Source organism: Pleurodeles waltl, chromosome 1_2 (genome assembly GCF_031143425.1).
Source record: "Pleurodeles waltl isolate 20211129_DDA chromosome 1_2, aPleWal1.hap1.20221129, whole genome shotgun sequence".
Lineage (NCBI taxonomy): Eukaryota > Metazoa > Chordata > Amphibia > Caudata > Salamandridae > Pleurodeles > Pleurodeles waltl.
Window position 1 is genome coordinate 799,659,729 of NC_090437.1, and position 15,376 is coordinate 799,675,104.

Here is a 15,376-nt window from a genome sequence, read left to right on the forward strand (position 1 = left end):
AGCGGGTAATTTAATTTCTCCAAAAACTGTAGAATCTTTGTGTGTGCCTCCTGCATCTAAACTACTCTATATAGATTCTCCTCTGCTATGGACAACTCTCCAGTGGAGACAGCGTAATCACTGCCATTGAGTCTGCTTAGGTGTAGGAGTGAATCTAACAAAACCTTTGGCAGAGCTGCCCCACCTTAGGTGGCATGGCCACTGCCAATCCATGTGTAAAAAAACTGCCATAAAAAGGTTGCACACTTTCACAGAAATGTGAGTATGGCACCCTTAGCATACTAGTAAACAACCCCTAGCATTTTAGGGAGGTCAGTTATGTAGGTATTGGCAATGTAACTTCACCTTTGGGGTCTGCCTCCAGTGTCTGTGTAGTCGGGTATCTGCATATTCAGAGACTCCAGAGATGGCCATGGATCACAGACTAAATGCTAGTATCAGCCGCACGCTAGTAGGCCGTAGTGACCTCAGTGTTAACACAGACCGTCCAATGACATCAAAAGACAGAGCCACTTAGGATTGATGCATGCATCTTTGAACCAAGCAGCAGAAGAAACGAGGAGGGATCGATGGAACTAGCAGAGGAAATGTGCTAAGAGGAGACGATTGGAGAAGCAGGAAAAGGACTGAAGACATTGGAGCAGTATGAGGATTGTACCGCTTGCAAGTCCAGCCGTCGTGAGGAGCAGGGGGACACTGTGGCACCCACTGCTGCGGTCTCTGAGGGCCACAGCTTTTGGCAAGTACTAAGGGCGGGCTTGTGTACTGTAAAGAGGTGGTGGGCGAGAATCCCGTTGGGTTTGTGCACACGTACAGTTTGCACGTGTTGGGTTGTATCACGGAGCACTATGGGTGACGGTATATGGGAAGTGTCAGTAATCTGACCCTGCAATAGATACATATTCTGTTCTGTTCAAGGGCCATTGTTCCCCCACTTCTGATCGGCCCGAGGACCCAGAGAAGAGCAAGGCACGGGCGCTCAAACTAGGAGATGTCTTTGGAAGGTGAAAAGTGGCTATGAAACCAGGGAAGAGGACCCTTGAAGTTGAGAACATTTTCCTTTGCCTTAAAAACACAATAAATAGGACCAATCAACCTCAGTACCGACTACATCCCTCTGTCCTCTGTCTGGGCTGGTGATAGAACCACAGTGTGGTATTTCTGGAGGAAATTCAATCCTTGCAATTGGTGGAATTTTTGCCAGAGATTTCCCCACTGAAGTAGCTCCACCATGGCAGAGACACCACTTCACAGTGACCTCTCTGCTGCCCTGGCATGCATTTTCTACTTCTGCAGTGGTTTAAGTTGGAAAATCGTCAGATAGTAGATCCACTAGACAAACTGCTTTGGCCTGTTGGTGTTGCCGAAAGAGCAAATAAGGTACAAGAAGTTAAACTTTCACTTATTTGTGAGAAACTAGGCTGTCCTGCAGAAGTGACTTAAAGGAAGACAAACAGTAACTCCTCTTGCTTCAGAGAAAGAAGAAGGACACATTGCTTCCTTCAGCTTCATGCCTGGATTCGGCACAGAGGTACTCTCAAAGTGCTTGACAATATTAGTCATATTGGTGAAGATGACTCCTGCCTCCTGGTATAACTGGATCATTCAACAGTCTGTGACAGCAATGGCAGCTAAAATTGATTAAGCTCCGAATTATCTTACGCAATCACTTCCTGAGCTGCTTCCCCCCTTCTCTGTTGTAGACATATAGTAAAATATTGCTCCTCAGTGACCAATGTTGAATTGCAGTGTGCCTTTGAATTCAATTCTAGACCCATAGTATTTAATCTGTATCTGAATCCCCTTCCAGATATAATAAAAATTCAATGTATGTACAAGTATTAGTATGTATGTGATACTGGTTGTACATCATGCTTGAGGACATCTGCACACTGACAGCCTACCTCATACAAAATACAGCACTGAATGTCAAACAACTTCGTTATACTAAACACTCAAAAGATAGAATTCTTACTCATCACCCCAGAAATAAAACAAAGTGGAAATTACCCTATTTAAAGGAGACACTCTTGCTGTTGTCTCACCAATATCAAAATCCTTAGGTTTCGCTATTGATAGTACTCTGGTACTAACCCCTTACATCAACAAACTGACCCAGTTGGTGAATTACGTCCTTCATGCCCTAACTAAAAATTTAGGCCCACAACGTATTCAACTTATGCCTGCAGTACAGCATTTCAGTTCTAGCAAAAGATCCACTGTCTTCTCTCACCCACCCCCTGTAAATTGGTCTTCCCTGCAACGTCAGAACTCATCTCACTTCAAGAAAATTAGATAACGCAACTGTAGTGCCAAAGGAATGGCACTAACTTCCCAACTATACCAGAATACAATTCAAAGTTAGATGCCATTCGCCTCAACACACATTCCTACCTCACAGCTTTTTTGACCATCTCTGGGGTAGAGAGACGTCAGAGGAGCAAGAACACACTCCTACACAAAACACTGCCCTTGAACACTTCCCTGGTGCAGACACTCATTCTCTGGGGCAGCTACTAGCCCCTGGAACTTTTCTTCCTTGCATCAGACCTCAGCCTGACCCTTCTTCAATTCAACTAATCTACTCCAATATGCTTGGTTGCTTCCCTTCCCCTTGTCTCTTCAATATAGTATTTATGCTGTGCTGTCTCTCTTCTGTTTGACACTGTTTACTTCTTTTGACTCTAAAGCGCATTTACACCTTCCTGGTATAGTTGTGCTACAGGAGACCATAAATAAATAGATGCCAAACCAATATTAGCCATGATGAATGTTTATTTGTTTTTTAAATGCAGTGGCTATGTGTGTCGCACCTCTGTTTTAACAAAGCACAAGATGGAAGTTGCAAGAAAAACATCTCTAAGAATTTTATTTTTTTAAATAAATGTATTTATTGGTATTTTTCTCTTTTGCTGTCTGTTTTGGTTTAAGCAATACAACAATATAAGAAGTATAACAATCGATGCATATCGATAATTCAATGAAGGGACGGTCTCACAGTTAAGGTCATGGTGGCATGTTCACAATGACAAGAAATACAAAAAAAAAGGAGAAGGGCAATACATACATCCAAGGTCAAATTGTCGACCGAGCGGCACCCCTTGCCCTTCAAGGCACTCCGATGACCAGGCGACCCATTGGCCCACATGGAAAGGGACCACCTAGTGTCATTGTTAGTCATCAAAAATCACAGTGCCAAAAAAATACAGGAGTGCCCCACATCACTCCCCTTCACCAGAGCCTTCAGTGTAATCATGTTCATCCTTCTATGTAAAATTATGGAGAGGAGACCCCACAACATGATTGCTTCTCAGGCCCCCCTGTCCCTACGGGCAATAGGCATATGCACCTTTTTCGCTACTCCCCATTCAAGGAGATCTCTCTGCCACGTGGACACTAGAGGAACCCGGGTGCTCATCCAACAAATGGCCACGGGTATCTCAATGCCAGTCACTTCTGCTGTCTTTGGCACTACAGCTTCCCAGTATCCCTGAACCCCGCACAGGTCCAGGCCAGATGCAAGAAACTAGCACCCAGCCCCCCACATCTCATCCACCGCGCATCCCTGTCTGGAGTTATTCTATTTAGACGTCCAGGGGTCACATAGACATGATGTAAGAAATTAAAATGGAGCAATTTAAATCTATGATTACAGGACACTTTCTTCACCAGCATACACACGTGCGCCCATTCGGCATCTGTTACCACCTCCCTCACCCACACCTCCAGTGCAAGACACTGGGGTAACACCTTATCACCTCTGACAGCCTTATAGAATAATGAAATGAGGTACTTCCTATCGGAGCAGACCGCCCAACACACGGGAACCCAAACCTCCTGTGCTACACTTTCCAGTTTGGCATACTGTAGGAACTGGCCCGGCCCCACTCAAAGGTTTCCTAAGCCTCCAGGAACTCGAGAAACACCTCCCCGGGGTACAGGTCCCCCCTGGTCTGGCAGCCCCCGGCTCTCCAACGATCCATAGACATGTCTGCATCAATAGCCCTGAATGGGGCAAGGTCCCAGCTCTGTCGAATGGTGCCCCACATAACACTGTACCCACAAATGCCTCCCAGATTGCCGCAGTCTGCTTCACCAAATGGGGAATTTTCTCCTTAAATCATCCTCCTGGCATCAATAGTTGCACCAGTGTATCGCCACCCAATGTACCTAGGAACAGCCTCTTCTCCCGGTTGTCTAACTCTGTCAGCCATTGCGCTGCATGTTGTAAATTGGCTGCATAATAGTAGTGCTGCACATTGGGTATGGCAAGACTGCCATCCTCCAAATCGCGTTTAAGAACCGATAAGGCCAGTCTACTTCGGCGTCTGGTCCAGACCAGGGAGATAAGGAAACTGTCTTACTTTCGAACAAAGGGGGAGCAGAGTGGAAACGTGGCAATCTGAACCAGATAAAGGCAACGTTGGAGAAAAACCATCTTCGCCACAGCTGCCCTGTCTATCACAGACAAGGGGAGCCAACTCCAAAATGCCACGGACCCTTCAAGGTTTGTCATAACTTTGGGCCTGATTACAACTTTGGCGGAGGGGGTTATTCAGTCCCAAATGTGACAGATATCCTGCCCTCCGTAATACAAGTCCATTATATCCAAAGGAACTCGTAATACAGTGGGCGGGATATCTGTCACATTTGAGACGGATTAACCCCCTCCGCCAAAGTTGTAATCAGGCCCTATGTCTTCAATGAATCGTTTATATGTGTCCTCTGTATGGGCCACCCATATACCCAGATATCTAAAGCCTTCTGTTTCCCAGCGGAGGCTGAGCTCAGGCGATCGATCAACAGGAACCCCCACCATGCTGCCCAAAGGAAACAGGAGTGACTTCCCAACATTGACTTGGAGGCCCGAAACTGCGCCAAAGGTCTCTAGTAGCCCCATCAAGACCAGCACCACCCAGACAGATGGATGGGCATATACCAATGCATCACCCGCATACATAGAGAGAACATGTGTGGAGTCACCAATCCTAATCCCCCACTGCTACATCTCCTCACGCAGGAGGATCGCCAAGGGCTCAGTGGCAAGGGTGAACAGCAGCGGTGAGAAGGGGCAGCCCTGCCTGGTACCCCTTCCCACTTCCCATTCCCCGGAAAGTTCTCTCCCGATCCGAACACGAACCAAAGGGCTGGTGTACAAGAGGCGCACCCAGCTACAAAAAAACAGGACCAAATCCCATTCCCCGCAGCACAGCCTAAGGTACGGCCACTCCACTGTATCAAACACCTTTTCCAAGTTGAGTGATACTAAAGCCAATTCAGAGGCACTGTCCAATGTTTTGTGCAATACATGCGTGTCTCCGGAGTTTAAGAGTGGTGTTGTGTGCCGGTATAAAGCCACACTGGTCCTCATGTACCAGTGTGTGGACCACTGTCGACAACCGTGATGCCAATACTTTGCATAGTATTTTAATATCAGTATTAAGCATCGTGAGAGGCCTGTATGACGACAGGTGGGTAGCATCTCTCCCAGGTTTGGGCAACAGGCAAATAATACCTCCCCTCATCGTACGTGGCAGTAACTCGCTGTCCTGAGCCTCATGAAGGACCTCTAATAATTTCCCTCTCAGAGTGACAGAATAGACTTGATAAAACTCTGCAGGAAAGCCATCTCTGCCCGGAGCTTTAGATTTGCTGAGGGCCTGGATAGCTACTCCCAACTCCCCCATGTCGATTTCACTCTCCAGTTCCTGCATAAGCCCGGGGGCAGTCTGGGCAACCCTACTCCATTTAGATATTCCTCAGTCCGCCCTGGTGGGTCCACTGCTCCGGCACTATATACTCTACGGAGGTGTTCCAGGAACACCCCCAGGACATCTTTACAATTAGTCACAAGATCCCCGTCAGAGGTACGAACATAGCCTACTGCTTATAGTGGAGAGAGGCGTTCCCACCCCCGTAGCAGATAACGTCCCAACCGATGGCCAAATGTATCTCAAATCAAAGCACCCATGTCACTTCGCACCCTCAGATATGATCAGTACCCCACCTTTGCAAAGTCTGAGCAGGCAGAGAGAGGACAGAGAAGGACATCAGAAATGAGGTGTACACAGCACATGTAGCAAGAATACAGTTAAGTGGCAGTGCCGTCGATGTTTGCCTCCTCTGCAACAGCTGTCCCAGTTGGCCCAAGTGTCACATCTCGACGCGTCAGTACCATTGTGCCGTCTCCCTGGCTCTCGATCTTGGTCGGGCTCGCCCCTCCTCCCGACGACAACTCCTGCGGTCCGGCTGTCTCTCAAGACCTCCAGTTCGAGGGTCCCCCGGGTGGTCCCGGCCCCCTTCCTCTGCGATCTCGCTCCTTCCCGAGGTACCTTGTCCCATACCTCCAGCCATTTCCACACATCTTTTGGCATATCGGAAAAATGGGACCTGCCGCTTTGGAGGATCTTGAAACGGGCGGGATACAGCAGCATGTATCGAATGTTCAGCTAGCATAATTTAGTCTTGACCTCCAAGAATCCCTTCCGCGACCCTTGTACTATATTAGTGTAATTTGGGTATATTGAGATCCTATGATTGTCAAAGTGAACAGACTCCATTTCTCGACTGGCCAGAAGGATGCAGTCTCTGTCTTTATAGTTGAGTATTCGGGCTATGATGGTTCTTGGCGGTGCTTCGTGCCGAGGGGGGCCACCAGTGCACTGTGCGCCCTTTTAATTGCAAAAATTGGGACAGTCCCGACGGGCTTCAACACTTCTCAAATCCAACACTCCACAAATGCCTCCGTGGCGGACCCCTCGACTCGCTCCGGGAACCCGATGAAACTGACATTGTTGCGACGGGACCTGCCCTCTGCATCTTCTACCCTGGCCTCGAGGGTCCCGGCTCTGGAGATGACCTCTGTCATCTGTTTCCACAGTGTAGAAACTTCGGCCTGGAGCTCGGAGCTTGAACCCTCTGTGATTTGCACACTGTCGGATACCTTCCAAAGGTCCACCTGGAGGAGATTGACCTCAGTTGCCACTGACTCAATCTTCCCCTCGAGGGCCTCTCTGGATCCCTGAATCGCAGTTATCAGTTCCGCTCTTGTGGGCTCCCCGCAGGGACATCCAACCCCGTATCTTCCCTGTGACGAGCCAGGCGTGTCTCCTGCTTCGTAGACGGTCCAGGGTGATGTACAGCTCCATCGTGTTCCCCTGCAGTGGGGCCGGTCGCTTACTTTTACCCATAGGCGGGGGTCTGGTGTGGAGCACTCAGAATCCCCCTTGAAGCATTACAGCCAGAGCCTGCCAACAGGATTAGTCACAGGAGGGTGAAAGGAGCAACCCTGCTAGCTAAATATTGCCAGGCGACCACCAACTGTGTCCGGTCACTCAGATCCACACCCCTGGCCCCAGTTGAAGGGGGCCCAGTGGAGAACCAGTACCCAGGCACAGCTCCAGAGCCCGGTGTCACCCCACTGCAGCCAGTCTCACTGTGCCTCCGAGGGTCCCACCAGGACAAGTACTCACAATGGGCCCCCGCACTTGAAAGCGCTATGCACTCTGGGCCCTGCTGGCCAGCCCAGCACCAAGATAGGGCCTCCTTTCAGTCCCCAGGCCGCGTCGTTGGAGCCTACCTCACTGCGCACACCCCACCCCTCCTGTATCTCCTCGCCGCATTTTCTTTCTCTGGGGCCCGGCCGCTCCGTAAGACGCAGGCCAGGCCGCACGCAGCAATATATCCTTGCGTCAGGCCCTCACGTTTCCGGGCCGACTCACGGCCTGGCTGCGCCGGGTAGATGAGGATGTCTTCCCCCAACAGCTTCCTCCCTTGCCTCCGGCCCCTCTCCTCGGCTCTGCACTCTCCTGTTCATCCGGCGATGGCCATGGCTGGTGTTGGCCATTGCTGGCGCAACCAGGCCCATCACCCGGGGCCCGGCAATCCGAGGCCCCAGTTGCCAACTCTGAGCCACGGTTCCCCCCAGCACCGCTCGTGGCCCTCAGCGGCCGGGCAACGGACTCGCTAGACCCCAGGACACCTGGAGGGGCCTCAGCAATCGGTAGACCTGTCCGTTGATCCCAGTTGGGCAGGAATATGAGAGGATTTTGCCAGGGACGCGAGGAGCCTCTCCGAGGCGCGCCCTAATGGCCATCTTGCGTGGCAACGCCCCTCCTCTAAGAATGTTATTACATAGACTAATTTTTCCTGTAAGCCATACTTTCATGCCTTGTTAGTTGAGCTTAACGGGTCTCTGTCCGTTGTTTCTACAATAATCTAACCCATTAATAGATGAGGTCAAGGCACTGCTACCTGCGCCAGGCAGAAAATTCTGAGTACTTATGTTGCAAAAGGACTCCACACTAGACCTAAAAGTATTGTTTGAGAAAAAGGTACAACTGTGTCCCCCCTACTTGATGCTGCTTTTTAACAAATACAATTCAGTATAAAATCAAAGAGCAACTTCCATCAGTATAATGAAAATCTACACAAACCAGGAAATGCTTGTTACTGGATTGCACTAAAGAGAAAATTAGTATTTTCCAAAATTGCAAGTTGCTGATGGTCCTTTTTGAATGCAAGACTCGTCTAGTATATTTTCACAGATTTCTTAGGTTTTCCCTACAGGTGTTACTTTGTCGCCACACTCGACCTGTAAAACATTTCCTCAGATTTACTCACATTTTTCTGAACATTTTTACTTAGTCCATTCGTAGACCACGCAGCATCAAAGGCATTGAAATAGGTTGTGGCAGCCAGATAACACATTTTCACGTGTTACTTAAAATTTATGAAGGCACAGGAAAAGCCTGTGTAAATTTGTAGGGAGATGGATTTTAAAAAAAAAAAAGCGACAGTGTTTTGCCATTTTTATGTATTTCCTTATTCTCTATGACAAAACGATTGAAAAATGCAAATGCTTAATTTTGCAGTGACTGCATGGTTCCTCCATGCACAAGGCTTAAGGTTCAGTTTATAGCTCCCGTGGCTGATCGTATGGATCATTCTGTATTTTTAACATATAGTCTTCACAATCTAATCGTAACATAATCATAGATCTAAAATAAGACAATACAAGCAGCAGAGACATTTTCTAAGATAGTCAACCACAAATTCACTAAACGTCTATTTTATCTCATTTGACGTAATAGATAGCGATCAGATCTCAACGCCTCATCTGCATGAAGTTCATCATATTTATCAAGGTAGCCCGTTGTAACATCAAAACGAGAACATCATTACATTGTGAGATTAACCATCTAACCATTTGTTTTCGGGGTGCTGTATTATTGTGGAGAACAATAATAGTTGCAAGGCAGGTTTCTTAAATCTTCTGCCAGTTTATTATACTTTGTGATATACAGTAGCCTAATTCCCTCCTCAGTCCACTACTCATTAAAATCTTCAAGACATTCGTCTGTGATTGGGGATTCTATGCCCTGCTGGGATCCGCCTAGAATCTATTTCCATTTTTCAGTCTAGCCTTATTTGTAAACGAGGCAATACACATGATGTAGGGGTGTAGGACAGCTTTATTCGAACTTTTGTTCTAATGTGTCGCATACAACTTTTCGGAAATTAACAATATGTGGCCGCCGCCGCCACCACCACACTCATATTACCGAGTGAAAGCAGGGAGGCCTAACCGATTGCACTGGGGGCAGTTGTGAGGTTCCCTCTTTCGATCCATTTTGTGGAGGACATTATATGCTCTTACTGCATTTTGAAGGCCCGCGCTAGGTTCCAGAGTTAGGAGTAACAGCTTTGTGGATTATTTCCGTTTCATGGCTTGTGTGTGAAAATGTTTATAGCGCAAATTTAGCGAAGCCCCACGCAACGCTGTAGGAGGCCAGAGGCGAGGCCAGAGGCAAAACCAGAGGAGTCAGTGAACGCTATCAGTGAAAAATACCAGTGTGAAGGGTATTGCATAATTATGTAAGGGGAGGGACTTTCTGTGGTTCGTCTGTCTTTGGCGTGTGTTAAATACACTTTATCAATCTGTGGTTGTTTTAGTCTCCTGCGCGTTCCAGATGCCGGAAGTAGTTTCTGATGAGCCTAGCAGGTGCCAGGAGGCGGGCGATGGCGGCAGGGTCATTATACTGCGCGCTAAGAGCGAAATCAGAGAGGGGGAGGAGGGGGTGTTATGTGAACAGTTTCTTCCCCTTCGAGGGTTGCATAGTGTAGGGTAATTATTCCTGCCCATGCAATATACCAGCGTATCAACGTTTTCTCGTGCGTACAACCTGCCAAGTAACTTAACATATACGTCCCCGTTCACTCCAGCACAGCTGCTATCACATGCATCTCATGTTGCATAGTGTGCGCACAACAGTGACGAATTTAAATTGTTTATCAAGTGCGAGTATTTGTACTTTTCCAGTGCTCGTCTTTTGGACTGGTCTAAATTGTGGTTTCTTTTGACCCTGCAGGAACTCATTACACGATGACGAACGGAGGATCTGTAAACAGCACGACACACCTGCTGGATCTCCTGGACGAGCCTATTCCTGGGGTTGGAACGTACGACGACTTTCACACCATCGACTGGGTGCGCGAAAAGTGCAAAGACCGCGAGAGGCACAGACGGGTATGCAGCGTCGCGAATTGAAACAGTATTTAGTGCGAGTGTATCATAAAGGAGACTGAGGGTAATTTGTGTCAAATTGTTCACAGTGGGACCACGGTAATGCAGTGACATTATTACTCTGGTTCTCAAATACTAAATATATATAACGAAACTATGTGAATGCAAATTTTACATTTTCTTGTCCCAATTACGCCTTCCCACACCTATAACATATGTTATGTAGGTATTCGGTCTGGACCCTGTATATAATAAATAACATTCTATATGTGGGATGCTCCTGTTGCACTAAAATAATCTGTGTAAAGTGCTCCAGTGATTCTTGAAGCTAGGTCCTTGCTACGTGAAGTACTTTATAAAAATCTATATATCAACTCAACGCCATCTATTTTGCCGGTTTAAAGGCACTAAACATCTAATCTTTCAATGTATTGTACTTTATAATATTAAAGCGCACAGCGGGTTTTCAGCAAAAATAAATGCTTCAGCTCACTTGAAACAAGGCAACTGCTGCCGAAGCCAAAATGGCATATTAAAGTATGTCTGTGAACATTCAGAACCTGTCATATGAAAAGTATATTGACACAGTTCCCAAGGCTCTTTTCTTTTTACACAATGAAAGGGAATGTAAATATTTGGTTACTCTACACATTAGATTATCTCGCTTTCAGTATGTTTTTCTTCGGTTCTCTGGGACATGTTTATAGAAGTGCATTTAGCTGTGGTGGTTCTAGAAATCCATCTTATGCCGCGTTCATCCCATGTTTTCCATGTGCCTTACCTCATGTTTTTGGTTGGACGTGTTGAGTATTTTGATCTTCGTAGTGTATGCAGCGTGCTAAGGTCCAGCCACTTCTGCTTTCCTATTTACACACGTGCCTTATAAATTGCTGTAACTGTCACGGGTAAGGCCGCTGTCTGTGAAGCTCACCAATGCCACGAGCTTTCATTTGATATCCAGCAACGTATTTTTTCTAAATAGAGTAGAAACATGTAGCTCAGGGAAGAACAGCAGTCTCTGCTTCTTCAGTTACTTTTTTTTTAACTTTATCAATTAACTAGCATATTAGCAGTCGCCAGGACAGTGTAGGACAGGATACACCAAGTAACGCATAAATCATACAGTTCATCGTCAGGACAGGTACATGCAGAAGCGTACGTTGTTAGGAAGCGTAGCAAGGAAAGGGCACACCGAAATGATGGCGCACACCAGTGCTGTCATCTTGGTGTGCTGCTTCATTGATAAGTATTGTCGCAAGGATTTCCATATATCCGAGGGCCGAGGCTTTCTCGGTAGGAGTCCTCCATAAATGTCCCATCTGAGTGTGGCTGGTTGCTAGGTCTTTGGTCCAGTCTGCTACGGTTCAAACGTTTTCTGTGCCCCAGTGCATGGCCACTCCGTGTTTACCCTTTAATAATACTAGACTCACAAATTTCTTCACACCTTTCAGAACTTTGTTGACAAAGTTGAGCAGTGCCCAAAATGGGTCGGGTTCCAGAGGCAGATCTGTCATGCTATTCAGTTATCTAAATAGCTTGCCCCAGTAGTCGTTAATCTGTGGACAGGTCCATGGTAGGTGGGGAAAAATCAGTTCCAGGGACACTCCAGCACTCAGTGTGTGCTGCAGGGCTCTGCAAACCTCGCTATGTCAGCTGGTCTATAGGACTTTCAGTGCAGGACTATTTAGTGCATCAGTCTGTTTGCCATTCATGAGTACGCCGCTGGCGGGTGCGCAGCAGTATCCCCATTGTTTACCCGTGAGCTCCAACCCTAAGTCCTGGTATCATTGTGCTGTAGCCCATCTGGGTTTGAATATCATTTCCCTCATCACTATATTGAACATTAGTGGAATGAGCTACCCGGGTGCAGGGCCTGATGCTGCTATCTTATTGTCATTGTCATTGAGTGACAGTGAGTGGTAGGAGTTGCATGCCTGAGGTGGTTTACCCGGCTTCAACAGTGTGATCACTGTTATCTCACTGAGTGTTGGTGGCAAGTACCCTTTTTGGATTGCCTCCCCATACATGGATAGCAGGTGGGGGTGAGTAGGTCACTGTATTCTTTGTAGAAGTCACTGCTCTGTGTCAAGTGTGAAAGTGGGACAATGTGGTTGGCTTCCCACAAGGGTCTTATTAATCTCGCTAGTGTGTGCACTCCTCCTCACCGTAGACCCTGGCCACCACATATTTCCCCATGAAATGTACTTCTTGGTCAGCCTCCTCCCTGTACCCCAATAATGAGCGCTGTATCTGTGTTTGCACTGCTGGGGTAGGGTGGGGAACCTGGATTTGTTCAAGCCTTTGGAGTTAACACTCCAGAATGACTAATCTACTCTAAATCGATTTTAAGTTTCCATGACCCTTGGCAATGCAGTCTCCTCTCACTATAACATTGAAGGCCTCCCAGACCACCCCCTGATTCTGTACTGAAGTTTTCTTGGTCTCAAAATCGGCGTTGATGACCTGCCTGATCTCCGGTCTAAAATCGTTGTCCAGTAGCATGAGGGGTTGGCACCTCCAGCCTTTGTATTTGTTTGCGAGTCAGGGAGGTATATTGTTAAAATCACCCAGGAGAGACGGGAATAGGTGCAAGGGAGGTGCTCTATTGTGCCAATCCAGCGTATTAAATCTCTTGTCCCTAGCCTGCAATCCAGCCTGGACGACGTGCCATGCACTGCCGAGTGAAAGGTGTATTTGTCATTGTGTGTGGACCACCAGAGTTCGGTTATTGCAAAGTTACTCTTGTTATCAGTCAGGTCCACCCTCATCTCCACTTTCTATCCTATACGGATGTTAGTACTTCGTAGTGTGCTTTCCATTGTGACATTGACCTCGCCCCCCTCTAATAACATTCAGGGTTACATGGTCTGTATTTGTGCAAACACGGTTGTGAGTCTGGTTTGTCATGGTTCAGCCCATAAGTATTCAGTATGGTGACTGGGGTATAAAGTAGTATCCCTTCTATGAGCAAGTAGCGTTCCTCAGGGTCGGCAATGGTTCAGATGTGGTAGACCAGCCCCTTCCACAGAAGTATCACCACTCCTCTGGAGTACCCCGCAAAGTATCTATGTTATCTCCAACGTCTGGCTGCCTAATCACCCGTCTGCTGTCGGTGTGTCTCTTTTAGCAAGAGTATCTCTAGTCGGTGGTGTGATGCCGTAATCGACACACTGTTGCTTCACGTTCTCAACTGTATGGCTACATACAGTGCTATAACAGATGTGTTTTTGTTTTTGACCCTCAGCCCCTCCACCCACCCACGCCAGGTCCAAACAATCCAGCCAACACCTAAACATTATCCCAGACTTCAACAAATACACCCCTCCCTCCCTCTTCATATGCAGTCATCTAATTGGTTATGCTTTGTAGGTGGCCCGAGACTATAAGGTTAATGCTCAGAATCATGACCTTTTGGGTCCTGCGCCCCTCTGATATGTCTATTGTTCTCCAGGAATCCATGTTATTCTCACTGGCATCTACTTCTCCCCAGTTGCTCAGTCGTAATCTTAGGTGTCATCAGCCGCCACGCCCACAGCACAAGTTGGGCCCCAACGTCCTGTCTCCCAACTCCAGTTGCACAGGATGCTTGATCTATTGTTATCAGTGCTGCAGGGGAGGGGCAGTTCAATTTATACTATTAGCAGGTATCCGTCTCTCTTTCAAGGTCACATCCCCCTCTGACATTGGGTGGCTTCTGCCCAGCACAGCCCCTCCCCTCACTCCACATTGCTGAGATTCTGCAATAGGTCACGGTCCTCACCCCGTTGGCCTCTGCTGCGGGGATTAGAGTTTTTATTAAGGAGGGCCACAGCTGCCTGATAGCCTCAAAATGCATGCAACCTCCTAGCCAAGGTGAACTTAAGCCTTGCAGTATACAACATGACATAACTCTCCTCCATCTCACGTAAACGTTTCTTTATGGTAACATATTTCTTGCGGGCCTCCTGCACGACTTGTGTGTGTTCCGGATTGAACACCAGTTGGGATCGCCCATGTATAATGTCTGTCATGTTCCTGGCCATTGCTAGGATAGTATCTCTATCTTGGTAATTTAAGAGCTTGGCTAGAATTGATCTCAGTGCCACCCCTTGTATTGCAGTGCAGAGTGCGGTGTGCTCTTTCAACCACAAACAGGGAATAGATTATCATGCTCAAACACCTCTGCAAGTAGGTTTTTTCACTAAGGTTTCCATTTTCCACATTTGCCGTTGACTCAGGGATCCCCGTTGTGTGCGCATTGCTCCTGAGTGAGAGCGTTTCCACATCCTCCTCATTTGCGCAATTTCAGTCTCTAGTGTCTTTTGCATCTTGACAACTTTGATAAGGGCTTTGTTGATGTCTGAAATTAGTTGCTCAGTTAGGGTGATGCGGTAATCATGTGTCTCCAGCCTTTACTTGAAAGCATCAATCTTCCCATTCATTTTAGTTAGATTATTGTTCATTCTTTTCAGGAGGCTTTTCATCTTTGGGTCAGATGGTACTTCTGTCTACCCAGCCATTGCCCCTTACAATATAAATCCAGGATTTGTAAAGCATGGCAAATCACCAGTGCGGGTTTTAAGACGCTGAATTGTGGGAACGGGGAGATTAAGTGTTTTGCCCAGAATCACAGGAAGTTGATCCATTATGACCCAAACCTGATTTCCTCAGCTCCAAAGTCGGCAGGTCAGTCAAAATGACCAATTTAGCACCTGAACCATAAATCCAGGAAAACTGATGGATCCAGGAAAAAATATGTATAGCATGCCTTGCTAAGCTCATTGAACAACGTTTTTTGAAAATGTTAGCCTTTTGTTCTTGATGCCAGATGTAAATTGCATGCAGGGCAATAGAGACCCATCCTCTTCTTGT

At 47.2% G+C, this 15,376-nt stretch overlaps 1 protein-coding gene across 8 annotated transcripts in view; it reads left to right on the forward strand.

Annotated features, from left to right (window-relative positions):
* Positions 1-15,376, forward strand: part of CLCN3 (chloride voltage-gated channel 3) — a 517,267-nt gene that overhangs the window by 206,868 nt on the left and 295,023 nt on the right. For all 8 annotated transcript variants that reach the window (XR_011205536.1, XR_011205538.1, XM_069244222.1 and 5 more), the window contains one exon: positions 10,371-10,528. Coding sequence is in view for 6 of the 8 variants with exons in the window: in XM_069244222.1 (XP_069100323.1) it covers positions 10,371-10,528 (158 nt within the window). In the remaining 2 variants the exon portion in view is untranslated. The remainder of the gene's footprint in view (positions 1-10,370; positions 10,529-15,376) is intronic.